Raw genomic sequence first — 24,881 nt, 5'->3', positions numbered from 1 at the left:
TCTCGCTGCCGCAAGCCCTGTAGTGATTTTGGCTCTATAAGAGCCAAAATCACTCCCACTGACATCACTAGTGATGTCAGTGGGGCCGGACCCAGATGGTAGGCATTCCCATGGGAATGCCTCCGTCTGGCAGACACGCCCCCGGCACGCCTACCAAAGGGGTGTACTGTCACTCACCATCAACAGCACGCCCCCTTTGGTGCGAGACCCATAACGACGGCTACCCCATCGTTATTCGGGTCTCGCACATGCGCACGACAGAGCTCCCTCCATCGTGTGCATGCGCACTAGGGCACCATCGACCCGCTTGCGAGCGCTCAGCGCTCGCGAGCGGGTCTGAATCAGGCCCAGTGTTCATAATATATACAAGTAGGTCAATAGGGATGAAGCCAGGGATATTATATTAAGCCTACATATGCTGTTTCCTGGAAGTCTATGGATTGGATTTATAATCCAATATCACTAGTCTATGTTGCCACTATGTTATGAATTCAATATCTGTTGCAATAAGTAGCCTTTCCTGTTTCCTGTTACACTGCTGGTTACCTTTCTTAGCTCAGGATTCAATGTTTCACAGGATATTTCCTGTATTCCCTATCGATTCCTCCCTTTATCTTCCTCTACTCCCTGAATGGGATTTAAAGTAACTACTGTTAAATTCAATTTATAGTATAAATTTATATGCAGTACTGCTGCTGTATTATCCTGTTAACTATGATCAGGGCCGAAACTAGGATATTCATCACCCGGTGCAAGGCAGCACTTTTGCACCCCCTCCCTTCCTGTACCTGGATTTTGTCCTTGCTCCTCCATAAGGCAGTGCACTACACAGACGTCCGACACCATTTTAAATCACACAGTAAGGCTTCTAATTACTTTAAAATTACCTGCTAATTGCCAGGCGGTTTATGCTCATTGCCAGGGGTTACATACTAGTTGCCATGGGGTTTCATGCTAGTTGCCATGGGGGTTTCATGCTCGTTGTCAGGGGATTTATGCTCATTGCCAGGGGTGTCATGCTCGTTGCCAGGGGTGTCATGCTCGTTGCCATAGGGTTTTATGCTTGTTGCCAGGGGTTTTCATGCTCGTTGCCAGGGGATTTATACTCCTTAACAGGGGTGCCATGCTCATTGTCAGGGGTTACATGCTCATTTCCAGTGGGGTTTATGCTCGTTTCCAGGGGGGTTTATGCTCGTTTCCAGGGGGGGTTTATGATCGGTGTCAGGGGATTTCATGGTAGAAAATGCAGCTTTCAGCATCTTCTCCCAGCAACGCCAGCATTCCCGGCACTTCTGGGAATGCTGTGTGCATTGCGCTCTGCTAACAGACACTAGAGGACAGCTAGTCCGCCTGGAATCTGCTGAAAATGTCCATCCAAAAATGGTTGCTGCCTAGGAGGAGACGTACACTAGAGGTCCAGTAAGGAGTCAGCTTTTTTCACACACCCCCCCGCGATCCCCACCCAGTGCACATGCACCTCTAGCTCCCCCTAGTTTGCAGCCCTGCTATGGTGCACTGAAGTTCTTTGTCCATAATAGAGCAATCTGCACCAATGGTAATTAATGTGCTCCTTAATATGGAGAATTCGGGATAGTACTCCTGATACATAAGTGCTGCTTGCTGTGCAGTGTGCAAGTCTCTGTTTAATCACTCACTCCTTCGCTGTCCCTCTCATCTCATACTGAGGGCTGGAGTCTCTAAGAGCTGTGCCTAACTTGTGCTGCTGTGCGGGGTTACCGGGTGATAGCCACACCCCGATTCTGCTCAGCTGTCAATGTGGCTAGCCTCCACCTTGCTCTATGGGCATTGGGCAACTCAATTCTGGCCTGCCTCCAGCTCTGACAGGACAGCTGCTGCCCGCCCCTCTGACAAGCTTCCACTGTCCCCACTCCACAGCCAGCCAGAGCACAGCCTGTGCCGCACTCTCCCTGAGCTGACGCCGGTAAGCCCTCTCTGGCTTCAGTGCCAACAGACTCCCCCCATTGCTGCCGCTAGTAGCTCTGGTGACTAGGCAGCACTGGAGAGAAAGTGACCAGAGAGCTTGAGGGGGAACATCAGACTGGCACCTCAGTGCTCCAATGGCTCCCTATATACCTTCCCTACATGTGACTCCACACCTTCCTGCCCACAGCATGAGCCCCTCTGCTAACTGCCCTAGTCTAGTCACGTTCCATTTAGAGCACTTTCTATAGCTCGTGCTGCTGCCCCTGGCTTTGAATCCCTGACCCACATGTTTACAAATAAAGCATATATACATTACAGTTCATGCCCTACACTATCTAATATAGCATACATAGCATATATACCTGCTGCATCTAACTAATTAATCCTGTTTACACAATACCTCATTTCCCATGGATTACTTCATAATATAAATAAGCTTTGTGGTATATGGATATGTGCTTAGCCATAATCAATATGGCTACACGATGCTTGACAAACAGCGGTAATCTTTGATTACTGATGTTTGTTAAATCCAGAAAAAATGGCATAACCCCTTTAGCAAGCGTTAAGGGGTTATGCTTCTTTGATAAAAAAGGGCCTTAGATTGGTGGTGGGATTATCTGATAGGGGGCACCAGTCCAAATTTTGCCTAAGGCACCAAAGGGGCTAGGGCAGGCTCTGGCTTTATAATACAAAATGTAAAAATATATATACAGATATTACAATTACATCATGCAGCAGAAATATATGTCTATACATATGAATCCCTGTGCATTTGTTAGTAACCTGCCCCCAACAGTACAAGGCTGGTGACAACACATTGGGGATACCAGAAAGGAGGGAGACAGTGCTGGCCTTCTACGGACTGGAAAGACATGATAAATACCAGCAGCAGTGATACTGAAGAAAGTTATACTAAATGGCTAATGGTCTTGTTGTTGAATTAAGCCATCATTGATTGAGAGTGCACTGTGAGATTGAGAGAGATATGTATCAAGCTTTGGCGAGTGATAAAGTGGAGAATTGCCCAAAACAACCAATCAGCTGTTAAATATCTAGCACAATCTTTGAAATGACAGTTAAAGCTGATTGGTTGCTTTGGGAAACCACTCTCCAAGGCTTAAAACATTTTCCCCTGGCTATTGGAATTAACAAAGTAGGAGCAATTGTAACTGTCTGTCACCTGGCTAAAGCTTAAGCAACAGAAGTTTGTAACAGTTTTACTATTTTTAGACACAAACTAAGGCCCTCATTCAGAGCCGTACGCTCTGAGCAGAGCGCACGCTCTGAATGAGGGCCGCCCTCCAAGAAAATGGAGCGTCCTCCTGGACGCTCGTATAGCTGTGGGTCACCACCCACAGGCTATACGAGCGTGCAGTTTGATGGCCGCAATGGTCTTGACCATCGCGACCATCGAAACTGCGAGCCGGAGCCTGCGGTTGAGGTTTTCAACCGCAAGCTCCGGAGTGATTTTGGCTCTATCAGAGCCAAAATCACTCCCACTGACATCACTAGTGATGTCAGTGAGCCGGCTTCTGACTGGAGGCGTTCCCGTGGGAACGCCCCCGTCAGGGAGGCACGCCCCCGGCACGCCTACCAAAGGGGGCGTGCTGTCAATCAACATCAACAGCACACCCCCTTTGATCAGACACAACGAGCGAAGGACTTTCCTTTGCTCGTCGCGTCTGGCGCATGCGCACGACGGAGCTCCCTCCGTTGTGCGCATGCTCAGTCCAGAACATCGACCCACTTGCGAGCGGACAGCTGCTCGCGAGTGGGTCTGAATCAGGCCCTAAGTTCTGACAAAGGCATATTATTTGGCCCACTGGGAGAATGCAGTGATAGGTACCCATACCTATTGGTGATGCCAGCCTCCAGAAGGGGAGTGGCCAGCCTAAACAGAGGTTTGGCTAACAATTAGAATGGGCATGGTCAGGGCCCCTTTAAAAAAAAAACAAAATTAAAAAAAATAATAAATAAAAAAAAAAAATATATATATATATATATATATATATATAGTAAATACTGCTAGTGCATGCATGATTAGGTACCACATTAACAACAGCCATGCATTGTAGAGAATATATTTTATTATGTTACAGCCTTATTCCAAAATGGAATAAATTCATTTTTGTCCTCAAAATTCTACACATAATACCCCATAATGACAATGTGTAAAGTTTGGCAGTTTTGCAAGTTTAATTAAAAAATAAAACTAAGAAATCTCATGTACATAAGAATTCAAAGCCTTTGCTCAATACTTTGTTGATGCACATTTGGCAGCAATTACAGCCTCAAGTATTTTTGAATATGATGCCACAAGCTTGGCATACCTATTTTTGGGCAGTTTCGCCCATTCCTCTTTGCAGCACCTCTCAAGCTTCATCAGGTTGGATGAGAAGCGTCTGTGCCCAGCCATTTTCAGATCTCTCCAGAGATGTTCAATCGGATTCAAGTCTGGGCTCTGGCTGGGCCACTCAACGACATTTACAGAGTTGTCCTGAAGCCAATCCTTTGATATATTGGCTGTGTGCTTAGGGTCATTTTCCTGCTGAAAGATGAACCATCACCCCAGTCTGAGGTCAAGAGCATTCTGGAGCAGGTTTTTATCCAGGATGTCTCTGTACATTGCTGCATTCATCTTTTCCTCTATCCTGACTAGTTTCCCAGTTCTTGTCTCTGAAAAACATTCCCACAGCATGATGCTGTCACCACAATGCTTCATTGTAGGGATGGTATTGGCCTGGTGATGAGTGGTGTCTGGTTTCCTCCAAACATAACGCCTGGACGCCAAAGAGTTCAATCTTTGTCTCATCAGACCAGAGAATTTTGTTTCTCATGATCTGAGAGTCCTCTAGGTGGGCTGCCATGTGCTTTATACTAAGGAGTGGCTTCCGTCTGGCCACTCTACCATACAGGCCTGATTGGTGCATTGCTTCAGAGATGGCTGTACTTCTGGAAAGTTCTCCTCTTTTCACAGAGGAATGCTGTAGCTCTGATAGAGTGACCATCGGGTTCTTGGTCACCTCCCTGACTAGGGCCCTTCTCCCACAATTGCTCAGTTTAGATGGCCGGCCAACTCTAGGAACAGTCCTGGTGGTTCCGAATTTCTTCCATTTATGGATGATGAAGGCCACTGTGCTCATTGGGATATTCAAAAGCAGCAGATATTTTTCTGTACACTTCCCCAGATTTGTGCCTTGAGACAATCCTGTCTCGGAGGTCGGAATAGATAATTTGAATTATATACTGAGCTCGAATATATACTGCGCTTGAATCATATACCTCGTGCCAAACTAAAGAACTGGACCAATGTGGGCAAATTAAATAATTATGAGGGTAAATATGTTAAGAAAAAATGTTTTAATGGTAAAAGACATACCAAAACTAGATATAAATCACTACATATAACATAAGCAAATAAGATTACGTAGGGTATAGAAATGAGCAGAAATACCATATGATACGAATATATGGAGGAGATCAATATCAAACTGCTGAACGTACAAATGATTGCATATATCAAGATATGGTAATGGTGACTATGATTGAGTATCAGAAATCAAATTGAGTTACTTCCAGAGGAATAATGATGCTTGCAAAACGGAAATGTAGGCAAAAAGTCTTGTGAATGGGGTTGTAAATGGTACCAGCGGCGTCCCGCTGATACCTGACAGTACTATAATGTAGCCCTGGTGGTGAGATGCCCGGGTTGTACTTCTTGAGGAAGGGAGTTGTGAGGACATGGGATGTGTGTTACAAATTTACTGGCAGCATCTCAGTCATTGCAGAGATCAATTTACTTTTTAGTCCTTTTGTGTCCCCCATCCGTCTCCTAATGTATGTGTGATCATTCTCAGGACACACATTTTCATTAGCATGTCTATTATGTACTGTAATAATGTAAGTTATTGAAATGTTTAATACTGGATAAGCCTTGATGTTAGCCTGGTCCATATGTCTGTGTTAGAGCAAGGTGACACCTCCCAAAACAAAAGAGCCTCTAAGTTAATTCCCACCTCCCCAGGGGACGCTCAGGATTTACTCCTCCTTCCATTTGCCTGTTTTGTGCTTCACGTGAACCTGGTAGACTGAACGGAACCATCCCAGCAGGTGTTCGTCAGGGAAGTAATACCCAGAGGAGGTAGGAGAAAGTGACAGCATAAGGGACTCGCACCAATCAGGAGATGGTGCAAACCCCCCCTGGGAGGTCACAATATCGTGGGAAATTGGAAGATTTTAAAACAGGTCACTGAAGGTAACTCCGCATGTTAGTCGCTGACTTTGGCTAAGAGGCCTCGCTCTGCCAAGGTGCTAGTGGAACGCATCACCAGTTCTGTGGATTTATACTTGGAAATTCTGCAAGGACCTATACGCTATTCATTGCTGTGTGTTCTGTGATTTGCTTCTACTGCATGGGGTCCTGGAAATGCTTGATTGTACCCAGGGACTATCACTGCTGTGTGATCTCTGATAGTTTCTACGTGTGGGGTCCAGGAAGTGATTGAGTGGACATACGCTATGCACTGCTGCGTGATCAGTGATAGTTTCTACTGTGGGGACTGAGGGTCTCTAGCTATTTCGTGGAATTGTTCTGGGACATTATACTCTACTGGGACTGCCTCTGTCTGGACTGCTACCTGTCTATTGCCCGTTCACTGGATTTACTGCTTGTCCTGACATATTATCTATTTCTGTGTGCTGTGGAAAAATAAACCATCACGTTGGTTTCATCTGCTCGGTGTCTGGGTGATTGAGTGAACCCCGTATCCTCACAGGAGTACAGACTAGTCGGCAAGTAGGGGGTTAACTCCAATGGGCTACTAACACCTTTGGTGCAGGTACTGGCAGTATGCCTGATCCCAGACTCCTGCCAGAAATGCACTCCGGAGCAGCTGTTGCCATTGGTGTGAGGGGATGTTATGGTTGGGCTCTTTGAAGCCTATAACCATACACCCCTACCACACCAGAGACTTACCTTCCTTAACCTCGCCGCTGTCCGCTCCTTCCTCCTGCCGGCTGTGCTGGCTTGTGATGCGTGTCTTCCCTTCTTCCTGTCTGGTTCTCCTGGTCTAGTCACGTGTCCGCCCCTTCTCCTCTGTATGCTTCTCCCCCATCTGCTTCTTCCGGGTATGGTCAGGTGAGGGAGAATGAGCCATGGCTTGATCCGTTTGTATGGATGGACAGCAGTAATCCTCATAAAGATCTCCAAAATATAAATGTTTGTGATAGTCCTGTGGTGGATTCTTTTATATCCAATGTGTTTCAGCCTGTTTGGCCTTTTTTAAGGACTTGTGTGCCAGTAAAGGAGTACATTTTCTGCAGCATTATATAGGAGGGGTCTTCTATATGGGTTAGTCGTATGTAAATGCAGCATGTCCTGATTGGTCAACAAATTAACTCTAATTCCTCATTAAAACAGAGTGTTACAGGTGATTGAATGCTGAGCTGCATGTTATAAGTGCAAAGCTGGTTATATGCATTGGCATCTTGGTCACACAATTAAATAATAGAATTCATCAAATAAATAAGTAAATGAAAGAAATAAAAATGGCAATGGGTGACTAATAATAATAATAGAATAGTAAGTTATTGGTGTAAATAATAGGGTATTAAGCATAAATAGATTGAAAAAAAATAAGTGAAATAAAGTAAGATAAAATAATTAAATAAAAATGAAAATGAAGAATTAATTCCCTATATATATATATATATATATATATATATATATATATATATATATTTATATATATATATATATATATATATGTATGCACATCTAAATATCTCAATAATTAGTAGTCAATGTGTCTATTGTATTGAGCGCAAGCACATACATACACAGAACTGTGTATATATATATATATATATATATACATATACATACATACATATGCACATAAACATATATATCAACATGTATAAACACACATACATGACCGCACACATATATAGAGAAGGAGTCACACTCCCATGTTGGTACAAATGCTAATATGACCCACAATTGGTCCTATGTCTCACAGAGAGTAAGAGGTATTGTATGTAAGGATTATAACTTCTAATTACAGTAAGACACAAGTTACATTTTTAGACCTCAACATATTTATAGAAGTTTGAACTGTACATACAAATACTTACAGGAAATCAGTGGATGTCAATAGTTTAATCTTGTCAAGCAGCTGGCACCATCCACGTTGGCTAGAAACAATACCAAAAGGACAGTCCCTCAGATTAAGGAGGAACTGTACAAAATTAAAAGTTTCCCAGACACAAGGACGGGAATTATCAATTAAATTTTTGGACAAGCAATACGACAAACATACAGTAGAACGAGCATTCAAGGAAGCAGAACATTTAGAAAGAAACAACTTATTTGATTATAAACATGATAAGAACTGGAAAGACATGGAAACACCATCATTCATTACGCAATACTCCAGACAAGCGAATCAAATACAACAACTCATAAAAAGAAGATGGCCGATCCTACTTGGGGATGATAATCTTGCATATACCATTAAAACCAAAAATTGTGTACAGGAAAGCACCTGATTTGAAATACAAATTAGTTCACAACCACATTCCTCCCGAACAACTCATATAAACTACCATTGATAACAATACATCTAAATTAGGATTTTTCTATTGTGGTGGATGCATAGGATGTAAGAATATGGGACAAAGAATGACAAAACCCACCAGCACATTCAAATCCAACAATACAAGACAAGAATATCCAATAACCAACAGAATCACATGCCACAGTAAAGGAATAATATATTTATTAGAATGTGGATGCGGTAAACAGTATATTGGGAGGACAACAAGACCTTTGAGAATACGCATAAACGAACACATCAGAAACATCAGAAAAGGAGTTGTAGAGCATAATCTTTTGAACCATTTCAAGCTCTCTCACAACAGCGACCCTAAAACACTCAGATTCCTAGGAATCGAAGAAGTCACACCTAATTGAAGAGGGGGTAATTATGAACAGAAAATTAACACAAGGGAGCTGAAATGGATGTATGAGCTTAATACATTCACACCAAAAGGACACAATTTGGATAACGAAATAAAATCCATAATATGCAAAAAGTGACTAAAGATCTACACTCAATAAGAACATCTATCCTTCACTTTAGGATTAGTATAAAGGATCTATTGTTACCATTATAATCCTTACATACAATACTTCTTACTCTCTGTGACACATAGGACCAATTGTGGGTCATATTAGCATTTGTACCAACATAGGAGTGTGACTCCTTCTCTATACATGTGTGCGGTCATGTATGTATGTTTATATATATGTTTATGTGCGTATGTATGTATGTATGTGTATATATATATATATATATATATATATATATATACAGTTCTGTGTATGTATGTGCTTGCGCTCAATACAATAGACACATCGACTACTAATTATTGAGATATTTAGGTGTGCACACACATATATATATATAGAGAATTAATTCTTCATTTTCATTATTATTTAATTATTTTATCTTACTTTATTTAATTTATTTATTTTTAATCTATTATGCTTAATACCCTATTATTTACACCAATAACTTACTATTCTATTATTATTATTAGTCACCCATTGCCATTTTTATTTCTTTCATTTACTTATTTATTTAATGAATTATATTATTTAATTGTGTGACCAAGATGCCAATGCATATAACCAGCTATGCACTTATAACATGCAGCTCAGCATTCAATCACCTGTAATACCGTGTTTTAATGAGGAATTAGAGTTAATTTGTTGACCAATCAGGACATGCTGCATTTACATAGGACCAACCCATGTAGAAGACCCCTCCTATATAATGCTGCAGAAAATGTACTCCTTTACTGGCACACAACTCCTTAAAAAAGGCCAAACAGGCTGAAACGCATTGGAGACAAAAGAATCCACCACAGGACTATCACAAACATTTATATTTTGGAGATCTTTATGAGGATTACTGCTGTCCATACAAATGGATCGAGCTGTGGCTCAATCACCCTCACGTGACCATACCCGGAAGAAGCAGGCAGGGGAGTAGCGTACAGAGGAGAAGGGGCAGACACGTGACTAGACCAGGAGAACCAGACAGGAAGAAGGGAAGACACGCATCACAAGCCAGCACAGCTGGCAGGAGGAAGGAGCAGACAGCGGCGAGGTTAAGGAAGGTAAGTCTCTGGTGTGGTAGAGGTGTATGGTTATTGGCTTCAGTGAGCCCGACCATAACTTCCCCTCACACCAACGGCAACAGCTGCTCCGGATTGCATTTCTGGCATGCGTTTGGGATCAGGCGTACTGCCAGTACCTGCACCAGAGGTGTTAGTAGCCCGTTGGAGTTAACCCCTACTTGCCAACTAGTCTGTACTCCCTTCCTCAAGAAGTACAACCCGGGCATCTCACCACCAGCGCTACATTATAGTACTGTCAGGTATCAGCGGGACGCCGCTGGTACCATTTACAACCCCATTCACAAGACTTTTTGTCTACATTTCCGTTTTGCAAGCATCATTATTCCTCTGGAAGTGACTCAATTTGATTTCTGATACTCAATCATAGTCACCATTACCATATCTTGATATATGCAATCATTTGTACGTTCAGCAGTTTGATATTGATCTCCTCCATATATTCGTATCATATGGTATTTCGGCTCATTACCATACCCTACCTAATCTTATTTGCTTGTTATATGTAGTGATTTATATCTAGTTTGTGTATGTCTTTTACCATTAAGACATTTTTTCTTAACATATTTACCCTCATAATAAATGTAATTAGCCCACATTGGACCAGTTCTTTAGTTTTGCACGAGGTATAGCTGAGCGCAGTATATAATTCAAATTATCTATTCCCATATCTACAGAGTCAGCTGTTATAATTTACTGCAGCTCGCTAATACCATACCCATTCTCAGGGCACAGTTATCCTACTCCCCCTTTTCTGTCTCGGAGGTCCACAGACAATTCCTTGGACTTCACGCTTGGTTTGTGCTCTGATATGCACTGTCAAGTGTGGGACCTTATATAGAGAGGTTTATGCCTTTCAAAAACATGTCCAAACTACTGTTTTTTTTTTCCACAGGTGGACTCCAATTAATCTGTAGGAACATCTCAAGGATGATCAGTGGAAACAGGATGCACCTGAGATCATTTTGAAGCATCATGGCAAAGGCTGTGTATACTTATGTACATATGATTTCTTAGTTTTTTTTTTATTACATTTGCCAAAATCTCAAAAAAAACTTTTTACACTTTGTCATTACCTGGGGTATTGTGTGTAGAAATTGGAAGACAAAAATGAATTAATTCCATTTTGGAATAATGCTGTAACATAACAAAATGTGGAAAAAGTGAAGTGATGTAAATACTTTCCGGATGCACTGTATAATATATAATTCAAGTGCACAGTGTGGAACCTTATTACTAGAAAAGGGGGAGGGCCGCCAGGCACTGGGGCCCATCAGGGATTTCCCCTGTGGGCCAGTCCGACCCTCATCTTGGGGTTATTCATTCATTGCCACAGGTATCCAAAGCTTTAATCCAGTTCTGTAGCCAGGTCAGAACATAATAATGACATATGGGAGAAGATACAAAGCTGAGAAGTAAGTCCACAGACAGAATATTCAATGTCTTTTGTTTCCTTTCTTATTTTTTTTTATAATGTAGTTTAATAGCAGGATGGTAACAAATGCATTTTTTTTATTTCTAGTAGAATACAGTTATTTATTTATTTTGTAGATGGGATGAGATGGCAGCTTTGGTCTATGGGCAAACCAAAATATTATATAACCTGGGAATGTAGCACAGATAGAAACTCTTCAATAGTAATGTGTATTTATAGCACACATACTTTTCTTAGGTTTATTCACTCCTGGTTCTCCTATAGGTACTGTATATATTCTACTTAATGTCTCCTCTCATGTTGGTTTACACCTGGGAGTAACTTACTTTCTTTCTTTCCTGTACCCTCTTCTTCAATTAGTCTCTTAAGACATTGAATTTTAAAGTTTCTGCATCTCAATTGATTCCAAGCAACTACTATATTATCATTCGTACATCTCACTCTACCTATGCTGTTTGCTCTTTTATTTAAAGGGAAATGTTATTTTAAAACCTACTGTATGTATATATAGAAGACTGCACAGTTACACTGATGTTCTACGTGCTGGAAGTAAATACAAATTATCTTGTATTCTGGATGTACTGTATAAAACAACTGAAGAAATTGAACACATGCCATTTTTATTGTTTTTTTATGTCATATATACCATGTGCATTTATCTAGTTTTCATGTACTGGAATACTGAAGATGAATATATAAAATCATTATTTTATGTCCAAGTCTCCCACAGTTCCTACATACATAAATACCTGTAATGAGTCCCTCCTATAGGCCAAATGCAGTGAATACATTTTATTAAATACATCATCTAATGCAATGTTTTGACAATACTTATTGGAGGGCTAATGCTGGCTATACACCTACACGATTAGTGCCGATGCGACTCACCGTGCCGTTTTCCCTTCAACTCCCCGGAGTTCCCTGGCATTCCCTGCCGTATATTTTCATGCTAATTTCACACACGATTTACACACGATCTGTCGTATGATCACGTGTCACTATACCTCGGACCGTGATGCGATTGATCATGTGCCGCACTTAAACATGCAATCATGCGCCTAAACTTAAATAGAGGGCTGTGCTTCACTAGGGGGTTGCTGGGATTGACTGGGGGGTATAAATAGCTCTCCTCCACTCGCTGTTTGCACTGGACTTGGCAGGAAATTGTCAAATGACACCGCTCGTACGTTCTGACGCATGATGCATTGCATGCTGATATAAATGGCACAATCAGCATACGAACATGATAGATTAGATGGACAGCACATATGATCACACAATATGTTTTTATAGCTGCGGGAGCACACATCGTATCGTATCCTACCTAAAAAAACCACACGATTTCCACAATTTTCATTGTACGTCACATCGAAAATCGGGTAATTGTCCCCAAATCGCGTAGGTTTATGGTCAGCTTTAGGCATCCAAACACTATTATGATAACACTGTACTAAATGTTGCATTCAGCCCTTGAGCATCAGAAATAGGATTAACCCTTAATAGATGGAACATGACAGAGAGTTAAACCAATGGAAACATTCTGTAATATAGCGATCGCAATGACAAATATTTTGTTACGGTGTAATTATAGACTTACCTGTTCACAAAACATTTTCAGAACCAAATCAACAATCTGTAACTTTTCCTAGAACATAAGCAAAAGGAAAGAAATCAAATATAAAGCAAGATTCCTTATAAAGTCTAAGGGCCAAATGTAATAGGTTGTGCGGGGTTCTGGAACTGTAGAGATTTGGACAAGTTAGCCGTGAATGTAAAGTGGCAATAACCAGGTTAGATATGTGGATATAGTATTTGTCCTATCTAAAGAAAACGTTTATATTTTTTTGTGTAGTTACAGATAGAGCTGGATCAGATCTTAAGGTGATATTCTATGTAGTGATGTCTACAGCTATTCTCTGGTATAAGGAAAGCTAAATCAAGGGTTTTACTGAGAGGTAATATGGAATTGAGAGCAAACTTGGAAATCAATTGCACAGCTGAATGGAGCTGTCAGTGATCAGTATTCTCCCACAGGAAGGTATTTTGAAATATAATAACTTGCAATTGTTCTTAAGCAACTTTTGTACAGTCTCTAAATGGATGTTTTTTATGTGTCACAATAATATTAGGAATGATACAGGTCTTATATAACATCATCAAGAGTGACATTTTGCAGCAATAGCTTTAATTTCCAGTCATAGGCAAACAGAGGGGGGGGTTCAATCTGCCCAGAAACCATCCTCCCCCAGCACAAACCATGACCACAATAGAAATACCGTGTTTCCCCGATAATAAGACACTGTCTTATTTTTTTTTTGTTAAAAAAAACACCACAGGGTTTATTTTCGGGGTAGGTCTTATATTAATTAACATTGACATCAGTGCCCCTTATGTAGCCCCCCCCTTTTAGAAGTGCCCCTTAAGCAGGCCACCCCATTGCAGGCCCCCTTGTAGAAGTGCCTCTTATGCAGGCCCCCCCCTTGCAGGCCCCCTTGTAGAAGTGCCCCTAATGCAGGCCCCCGCCCTTGCACACCCCCTTGTAGAAGTGCAGCTTATGCTGGACGTTCAGACTTTCATGTAATTAAATGGATAGGCCCCTTAACTGTGTTTTTGCAATATCAAAAACAACAATTAAAAAATAGTAACTATAACTTACAGAAATAATTTTTATTATTTTTACCACTTTTTTAGCAACCTTTGTTCAAGCTCTAAACAGATGTTTTTTTATGTATCACAATAATATTAGGAATGATACAGGTCTTATATAACCTCATCAAGAGTGACATTTTGCAGCAATAGCTTTAATTTCCAGTATTTAACATTGTCTCACTGTTTTTGCAATATTAAAAGCAACAATTAAATAATAGTAAATATAACGTACAGAAAAAGTTTTTATTATTTTTACCACTTCCTTCACGACTGGAGAACAAACAGGTGTTGCAATATCTTTCTAAAATGAGATTTAAACATTATGTATATTCTGTGACAAGTCCTGATTAACAATACCTTAGAATGCAACATTCATTATATATTTTAAAACATTAACATTTATAGTTGATACCCATATCCAAATAAGAAAATGTATGGTGGCTCACTCAGGCATCCACATGTATAATTATTATAGCAATACATTGTACTGTTTAAAACATTTTAAAGATAAACTCTTTAAAACAAAATATCAAGATAAAATAGATAATTTATGAAATTGCAAAAGTGCAGATCTGCCATACATACATGTTACACAAATGATTTGTTCTGCATGCATACATCTAGTTTTTGCTTTTGCAAAATGGCTCTGCCTAGATTATTTGTAGCATTGAAACTCAGATGTGAATGCATGTGCCAGAAAAAGTTATATAATCCCATTAAAGTAATTTCAACAATCGCTTTTAGACCATAGAATAATTAATAGCATTATTTTAGAAATAATGTAGCATGATCAAGAGCAACCATGCACCATGTCAGCTCAACCATTCACTATTGCTCCACAGTACAACAAACCCACTGTGTCACTGTATTACACCATTAATAAAGAAATACTGTATGGTTCATCTATATAAGATGGGAAAAATCATGTATTTTTTTAGCTATCTTCTAACTAGGAATAACCCCTCCAAATATATTCCATAGACAAAAAAACATTACGGTTACACATGTCCCATTAAGGCTGCTTAGACATGATCTGAAAAATATACAAACCTATTGAATTTCTGCCACTCAAAGTCCAAAAGCAATGAAATTACGATCATTAAGGCTGACGCCTTAATGGACGCGTTCCTTGCATAATACAGATATGGTATGCCATGACACCATGCGTTTAACTGCAGATTCAGTACTCTCACAGAGTGAGATTGCTGTCACTCACAAAATTGTGGAGCTGCTAATTCACAGAATTGTGTGCTCATTGGAATACAAACATACAGTCTATGCAACTGAGGTCTGAGCAGTTACAGTATGTGGCACACACATTTTATTCAGTGCCCACAATATTCCCATTCAGTCATGTCGAAGTTGAATAATTGAGTGAGACAAGTTCAGTTTAAAATTTAATCGCAGCGACGCCATCTTGCGAATGGCCGCAAGACTCCATTTTGGAAATGAGATCGCAAGACACCATTTTTGTGGTCAGCATTAATTCAAGTTATAACCCAGGAGCTAAGAACAGATGGCAATGTTTTTTGTTTACCTACCAAGGGCAACGGGAAAAACCAGCTGTCTGAGTAGAAGTAAATAAGAAGAGACAATGGGTATTTTTACATACAAATTGGGAATCCCTGGATGCAGATAAAGTATAGTTGTGGCAATTGTAATATAATATCTACACAAATGGATTTGCCTGAATTCTAGACAAGATGGCTCCAAATCCCACAGTTTGAGGTGATAATACATTTGCATTTCACACAAGAGTCTGTGAGAACAAAAGAGGTTTAGTTTTCCTTTGAACACAGCAGGTGGGGGCCTGCTGACAGAGGGCATGTAGAATTACAACCCTCAGCCATCCACACTGCTGGATGTTCACTTCATGTATGAGAGATTATGCACTTAAATCTCACCCATTAATAACTAGCATCCTTATACCAAACCCCGAATACCCACACTCTACATATTCGCATATAAGGTTCCATAAGCATCAAAATGTATGATTCAAGAAGGTTCAGTTAGTTTAAATGCTAAGAAATAAAGATATTTGTTAACTAAGGAATTATACAAGATAAACATGTCATTCTTGGAGTTGGTCTGATGCATACTCTTTCCACAGTTTTCCGGTGCTATCGGTGAGGAGATCGCATTATGCATTCTCGAGTTATGGACCGCAGAACCTACAAGCAACCAAAATGTATATTTTAGATTCAACTGTTAGGATGCTAAAGGAGGCGTTACCAGAAAGACTCCGGCTGTTAGAGGCAGGGAAAGTCTATTTGAAACAAACCTGTTAAATGTGTCGTTACATATGCTTCTCCTCTGGGAACCAATGAGATCAGCAGGAAGTTCTCCCTTTGTCCTGTTTCAGTCTGGGGGGGAATAAATACACGTGTCCAAACACTGGTTTGCCAGTTCATGCTGAATTTTGGGTGAACTGAGGATATCTAGTCAGAAGTCTATCTCTGGGTCCAGAGGCGCAGCGTATGTATAACCGTACTTGGTCTGTATCATTTCCTTTTATGCCTAAATTATGTATGTATAGATTGCGTGTAACTGACTGCACTTTTACCTGAATAATACTTGTGCGTTGGAACCACAGATTCCACTCCTGTCTTTATTTGCGGTCATGCCGCGTACGCAATTAGCGTTGTGTTTAGAGGTTTATAGGCAGGTTTTGTCTTGGAGGTTCTAGGCAGGTGAATCTTAGAGGTTTATAGGCAGGTTTTGTCTTAGAGGTTCTAGGCTGGTGAATCTTAGAGATTTATAGGCACGAATGTATTAAAAGTTTTATTTCCAAATTTAACAGTCACCACAAAATTCCAACTGGGTTCCAACATCCTTCTAACTCAATACATCTATATCATTTATTATTAGAGATGAGCGGGTTCGGTTCCTAGAGAACCTAGAGAATTTAGCATATCCGAATCGGATCCAAGCAAGCTCGGAGGTTCCCACCTTACTCGGTTCTCGAAACTGAGGCAAAACCATACAGACAGAAATCTTGCAGTTTGCGAGCTTTCATCTCTATGATCAATGTAGTATATAGGGACCATGCAACAGATGCCATTTCACTCCGGCTGTGGAGACTGAACAGAGAGGGTGGGTAGTGTAGGGATGGGAGAGGTGCTTGTGCTATCTGCTGTATCCTGGGCTGGTGCTGATCCAATCTGGTCTCTGGTCACAGTGCTGTCATCGTCACTGTGCTGTCTCCTGAGTCCTGATCCATTCCGGTCTCTGGTCACTGTGCTGTCACTATCACTGTGCTGTCTGCTGTTCTATTCTGGTCACAGTGCTGTCACTATCACTGTGCTGTCTGCTGTTCTATTTTGGTCACAGTGCTGTCACTGTCACTGTGCTGTCTGTTGATACATCAGGGCTGTCTGCTGTGTCCTGGGCTTGTGCTGTGTTCATCTCTTGGCCCAAGTTCTGGACTCCAATAAAAAAAAAGTAAAAAAATAATCAAATTGTCCATATTATATTATTCTGTGTGTGCTCGTGGGTGTTAGGCTTAACTGTGGTAGCGCACAAGAGCCAAACAGTGCTGCCCGACTACAGTTGTGCTCAATCAAAAAAAAAACAATACAAGTGTTTTAAATAATTATATATTTTTTCTTCTGTGTGTGCATGTGTGTTAGGCTGAACCACAGTAGCGCACAAGATCCAGCGACTCCAGTCGTGCTCAATCAAAAAAAAACAATATAAGTGTCTTATATTTTTTTTTTGTGTGCGTGGGTCATAGCCTTAACCACAGTAGCGCACAAGCTCCAGCGACTCCAGTCATGCTCAATAAAAAAAAAACAATACAAGTGTCTTATATTTTTTTCTTCTGTGTGTGTGTGGTTGTTAGGATTAACCACAGTAGCTCACAAGATCCAGTGACTCCAGTCATGTTCAATAAAAAAAAAACAATACAAGTGTCTTATATAGTTATATTTTTCTTCTGTGTGTGTGTGGGTGTTAGGCTATACCACAGTAGGGCACAAGATCCAGCGACTCCAGTCCGGCTCAATAAAAAAAACAATTAAAGTGTCTTATATATATTTTTCTTCTGTGTGTGTGTGGGTGTTAGGCTTAACCGCAGTAGAGCACAAGAGCCAGCCAGCAACGCAAGTTGCAAACTTTTGCTGACCACCTACAGTTTTGCTCCAAAAAAACTCTAGGGCCAAGTTCTACTGGAGTTCACAAAAAAAGCATAATTTGTCTTTTTTTCTAATATTTTTGTGTGTGCACATGACTGCACGTGTGTGAATTTTGAAACCGCACCTTGGCTACACTATTGGTGATTGTGACACTGCTTCTAGACTGCAGAAAAAATATGGAGGGCTGTGATATGACAGGAGAGCAAGGCCAAGAACCACATGTTATAGCTGCTGCCAGTAGTGCAAGGCCGTCAACTTCCTCGACCTCTAGGAAGGCCCATGCCCCAGGGCTTAAGTCGTGCCATCGATATGGTAAAGCAAGTTTTATTGAAATTAAGAAAAAAAATTGAAAGGATATTTGCCTTTAGATAAACAAAAAATTGGCAATATGCCATTCACAACACAAAGTGGAAAGGAAAGAATAAGGCCTTGGCCTTTCTTTATGAAGAATGCTGATAACCCTTCTGATTGTAGTAGTAGTGGTGGTGGTCCAATTAAAAATGTGATAGTTGTTAAGTCAGCTCCGGAAAAAACAACTTTGTGCCCTGAGAAATCGAAATCACAAATCCCCAAGGAGAGTGCAAGTATGTCCGTGGTTGCCATGTGTGAGCCCGACCTAAATACTAGTGTACTGGAGGATCCTCCAAGTTCCAAAATTTGTGTGCCCTCTGTAAATGTGGGGAAGGGCAGTCAACATCTTGCACATGTAGACATTGAGGATGCTTCTGTGGAATTGCACATGGAGGAGGAAGATATTTTGGTGGATGAAGGCGCAAAGGATGATGAGGATGTCCTTTGTGTGTAAGTAAGACAACAGCTGTTGCCCATGGTTTGAAAAAGCCAAAACCCATTGTTGTTATGCCGGGAAAAAAGACAAAAATATCTACTTCTCACGTGTGGAATTATTTTCATCCCGATCCGGACAACAGTTGTCAAGCCATATGTGCCCATTGCCATGGAAGAGTGAGTAGAGGGAAGGACCTAAACCACCGAGGAACCTCCTCCTTGTTACGTCACTTGGTGCGCATTCATCAAATATCAAAGTGTATGTTGCCAAGTTCCAAAACTCAAAATTTAACAAGTCCAGTGTCACCTACCTGCTCCATCTCTGTGAGATCCAAGCACCTTCGATCTCCAACACCAACACCTGCATCATCAACATCCTCATTCGTCATCACAAGTAATCCTGCTGCATCCAATGTTGGTATTTGAAGCATGATTGACTCCTCTCCTATCCTTGATTCCTCAGAAAGATCCTTGATGTCTAAGCCTGTTGCTGTTGCTGTCAGTTGATCTTCATCCCAGAAGGGGACCAGGAGGAAGACTACTTGTATAGTATCCTCCAAAAAACTAATAACTGTTAAACAATAATTTGCAAGGGCAAACAAGTATGACAGCAATCACACATAGTTACACATTGGATTACTCACACCATACCAGCTATGCTGGTATTAGATGTGTGTCCAGTATCTGCCATTACTGCAGTGGGTTTTCAACAGTTAATTCAGGTCCTGTGTCCTCACTACCAGATCCCTTCTAGATTCTACTTTGCTAGAAGAACAATTCCAAATCTGTACAACGACATTAAAAAACCTTATTAATGTCCTCAGAAATGTTGTTGTACCCACTGTCCACTTGACCACTAATATGTGGACAAGTGTCACATGACTGTGACAGCCCACTGGGTAGGTGTATTGTGTACAACAGCAGCAGCAACATCTACCAAAAGACAGCTGATACAGAGGCAGGCTACTCTTTGTATAACTGGTTTCACTAAGAGGCATACCACTGAGAACCTCTTAGAAAACCTCAGGGAAATCATTGCTAAATAGCTTACCCCACTTGGACTCTCCTCAGGATTTGTGATTTCGGACAATGCCACTAATATTGTGAGAGCATTACATCTGGGCAAATTACAACATGTCCCATGTTTTGCTCACATAATTAATTTGGTGGTGCAACATTTTTTAAAAACTGACACGGTCATGTTGGAGATGCTCTCGGTGGCACGCAAAATATCTGGACATTTTAGACATTCAGAGACCGCTTGTCGAAGATTGCATGACCAGCAGGTACAGTTAAATTTGCCCTTCCATCAGCTGAAGCAAGAGGTAGTAACTCAGTGGAATTCTATCCTCTATATGCTTCATCGGATGGAGGAACAGCAAAAGGCCATCCAGGCCTATACAACAGACTATGACATAGGCCGTAGAGGGGGAATGCACCTTTCTCAAGTGCTATGGATAATAATTTCCGTGTTGTGCAAGGTTCTCAAACCCTTTGAAATTGCCACATGTGAAGTTAGTTCAAACACTGCCAGCTTGAGTCAGGTCATTCCCCTCATCAGATTTTTTCAAAAACAGCTGGAGAAACTGAAGGAGAAGCTGAAATGGAGTGATTGCGCAAAGTATGTCGGACTGGTGGAGCAAGCCCTTGATTCACTTCACCTGGATCCAAGAGTCGTCAATCTATTGAAATCTGAAAAATATATTTTGGCCACCATTCTGGATCCTAGGTTTAAGTCCTACCTTTTGAGTTTTTTTTCAACAGACGAAAATCTAAAACCATGTAAAGAGCTGGTAAAAAAATTGTCAGCTGCAGCCGCATGTGAAACGCCTTAATCTCCTCCTTCAGTTTCAACAGCTGCCAGGAAAAAACTAAATTTTCCTTATATAATGCCTGCTGGTCATGCAGATCAGTCACCAAAAATGATATCTGGTCGGGCCTGAGAGAACTGCCTACTAGTCACATGTCTTCTACCATGACTATGTGTGATACGGTCTCCATTCACAGAATGGTGGAGGACTATTTCAGAGATAACATACTAATAGATATGTCATACAGTCCCTTTCAGTACTGACAGGAAAAAGAGGCAATTTGGAGTCCCATACACAAACTGGCTTTGTATTACTTAGGTTGCCCACCCTCCAGTGTGTACTCTGAATAAGTTTTCAGTGCAGCTAGCAACCTTGTTAGTTATCGGGCTAGTAGGTTACTTCCTCAAAATGTGGAAAAGAAGATGTTCATTAATATGAATTACAAATGCCATGAGGAAGACCTCTACCAAAAATTACATAAAAAAATTACAGAGGCGACTATGGTGGATTCCAGCGGGGACAAATTAATATTGTGTGAAGGACAGGATGTACACACTGATGGGGATGACAAGGATGAGGAGAAGGACAACTTGTAATGTAAAGCCAGTTTGTGTATGAGATCAGCTTGTTTTATGGGGGGTCCAAACAAAACAATAATTTCAGCCACAATTGGCAGTGCTTGTCACTGAAATTATTGGTTTGTTAAACTGTCCAGTTTTGTTTACAAAATAGGGGTGGGTGGGAGGGCCCAAGGACTATTCCATATTGCACCTTTTTCCTTTCCATTATGTGCTGATTGGGACATTGCTGCCTGACATTTTAAATTAATATTATTGTTGGATTAGGAACCAATGAATTGTTTTTAAATTAATTTATGATCAATTTAACAGCCAGGGGCTGCACCCAATTAATTGTTTTTTAATTAATTTATTATCAATTTTACACCTGGCTGTCACTGTCATCAGTGTAGCTGCACTGGGATGCTGTGCTCCTATCTGTCGAGGGGCTGCTGCCCAAAATAAATATTTTTGTTTGTTTGTTTGTGCGTGTCAGCCACACCTGTCATCGGCATAGCTGCACAGGGGTGCTGTGCTGTTGTCTGTCAAGGGGCTGCATGAATATTGCAATGAAAATTTTTTTTAAGTTATTGGGTTATAAAAAGTTTTTTTTTTAATATTAACCATAGCAGAAATGTTATCCTAGCAGCTTATAAAGTTATATGCTCTAAAATACTAAAGCCTATATTTGTAAAAAAAAACTGAAGTCTAATTCTGCCAAAAGAGAGACTGACACCACGGCTAAACATAAGAGTCACGTTCTGGATGTGAATTGTCTCATTTGCATGGGGAAAACCCAACCCTCAGATGAGATGAATCTCAGCCAGTGGACAACATTGAAATCACCATTAAAAGTCACAATGGAAAAATTACAGTGTGGAGAATCTTTCTTCACAGTCGTTAGAGGCCTCAGAGAACATGGAAAAAAAGATGCTCTAGGTGCTGAACTTCAAGGGATTTCTCCATCATGTTCTGCAGTGTGGAAAGGTTTTATTCACATGTTTTCTATAAAGTAGTTCAAAGTTACAGCCTTCAAAGTGTCTGGCTATAACATCCACCTTTTCCAGGAATTACCAAAGATTATTACAAGCAAAGGATTTATCTGTCTGGAATCTGTCTGGGAATTCATGGATCATATTTGGCCTGAATGCACTAAGACATGCAGTGATTCTGTCACTATGTTCTGTAGCCCACTTTATTCCTACCTGAATCGCAAACTGAAATACAGAATAGTAAGCACAGACAACATGGAGGCCTTTGTTATTCCACTGCCTGCATGACAACCAATACCTCCCAGACTACACCCACTGGGGGGACCAGGTCTTGATAATGACCATCCCCATCTGTTGCTAGGCCTTCTTCTTTCAAACAAACCATGCTGGACTTCTTGTCCAAATACGGTAAGCATGGTACAGAAAGAAGAGCTAGATGTCCCCAATGACATTTTTTTTCTTGTATCATAGATGATGTGGAGAGATAAGAGCTTCAGATGTTGGAAGTACAGAGGCTCCCACCTATTTGGCTTCCCTCCAGAGAAAAAAGCTCTGTTCCTCAGGAAATGTCTATGCCTGAGATGATAGGTAGGTAGTCTCTGTTTGTTGGTAAACACCCTTCAGGAGATGGCAACCCAAAATAACAACAACTATAATATAAATAATGTGTCCACTGATGATAAGTAACCAGCCTGATACCTTAACAGCAATATACCCCATATGGCCAACTCATAACATGACACCCAGTTAAAAGCCTCCTCTTCCTTATGACACTAATTCAGTCGCCATGGTTGATCAATCAGCCATGTGTGGTCCACCCAATTTTTGGCCTTCCACATTCTAACATTCACATATCTAAGAAGAAGTGGACAGTGGGAACAATGGCAATTTGAAGGCCACTATCTAACTGTTTTTTTAATGTCCCTGTACAGATCGGAAAATTCCATTACCGAACAGAAGGTTTGCAAAGGATTATTTAAGTCAAGTGTCTATTTATTTTTGGAAAGCACGCTTCCTGGTCCCCTTCTGGGATGAAAAAAATCAACTCCCACCAAGCAGGCATGGCACTCAAGAAAGACACAATGTAATACTTGAACCTTAGGTCTTAAATTTTGCATTTGCTGCTCTTTTCCGCTTGTTCATAATATATCTCATATGGTTAAGTGGACAGTGAGAACAATGGCAGGTTGAAGGCCACTAACTAACTATGGTTTTTTTATGTCACTCTACAGGTTGGGAAATGCCTTTAGAAGATTTGCTAAGCGTTATTTAAGTAAGTTTTTTATTTATTTTTGGAAAGCATGCTTCCTGTTCCCCTTGTGAGCTGTGAGGTGGTGAAAATTGACTGGAAATGAGTGGAAATACATGTTGTTGAGGTCATTAATACTGTTGGAACAAAAAAAGCCCCATTTTATGTGATTTTTAGCTGTTTTTTTAATTTTTTAAGAAAAAATCCAGATCCAAAACCAAAACATAAAAACAAAACACGGAGGTGATGTTTTGGCAAAACCAATCCAGATCCAAAACCAGGGGAGATCCAAAACCAAAACATGAGGGTTGGCACAAATCTCTATTTATTATACACATTCAGCTTCCTAATTGCTAAAACTATAATACTCTCTCTATGCATGTACACTAACTTTGTGTCCATTCTGCTATAACTTCCCCAATCCCTACAGCTGTGTGTTCTCCCTACTGTGCTAGTTGTTTACTCCCTCACCCACACCAATATGTCTTTCCCCATATGCACCACCCTGTATTCCTGCATCCGTGCCGCTGTTTCCTTCCATTTGCACCACTGCCTTGTCTCCAGCCATGTCACTCTTTCTTCCCCTCATCTCTGCCACTCTTTCTTCCTCCATCTTTACCAATCTATCCCCCCAACAGTGCCACTCTGTCTTTCCCCTCCCCCCCACACCACTGTTTTCCCCAATCCCTGTTGTTGTGTGTTCTACCATTGTGCTAGTCTGTATTCCTCATTCACACCAATCTTTATTTACCCATCAGCACTGCTCTATCTTCCCGCATCCATGCCACTCTGTCTCCTACCATGTGCACTACTGTTTTCATGCCATCGGCATCACTTTGGCTCACCTCTATCTGTACTGCTTAATCTTTCCCTCTGCATGCCTTCCTGTTTGCCCCATCCACACCACTCTGCCTTCTCCCCCCATCCACCATATTCTTATCCCATCTGTGCAGCTCTATGGTCTTCTAAGACCTCAGTTGCATAGACTGCATGTGTGTATTCGAATGAGCACACAATTCTGTGAATTAGCAGCTCCACCATTTTGTGAGTGACAGCAATCTCACTGTTAGAATGCTGAATCTGCAGTTAACCACATGGTGTCATGGCATACCATATCTGT

At 40.9% G+C, this 24,881-nt stretch overlaps 1 protein-coding gene across 1 annotated transcript in view; it reads right to left on the bottom strand.

The window, feature by feature from the left end:
- LOC148522201 (uncharacterized protein F54H12.2-like) overlaps positions 1-24,374 on the bottom strand; it is a 29,893-nt gene extending 5,519 nt beyond the window's left edge. The window contains exon 1 of the mRNA XM_088474271.1: positions 24,233-24,374. Within this exon, the coding sequence (XP_088330397.1) occupies positions 24,233-24,374 (142 nt within the window). The remainder of the gene's footprint in view (positions 1-24,232) is intronic.
- Positions 24,375-24,881: the final 507 nt, after the last annotated feature.

This window comes from Taudactylus pleione, unplaced genomic scaffold (genome assembly GCF_031769625.1).
Source record: "Taudactylus pleione unplaced genomic scaffold, aTauple2 ptg000151l, whole genome shotgun sequence".
Lineage (NCBI taxonomy): Eukaryota > Metazoa > Chordata > Amphibia > Anura > Myobatrachidae > Taudactylus > Taudactylus pleione.
This window is presented reverse-complemented; position numbering and strand designations above follow the sequence as displayed.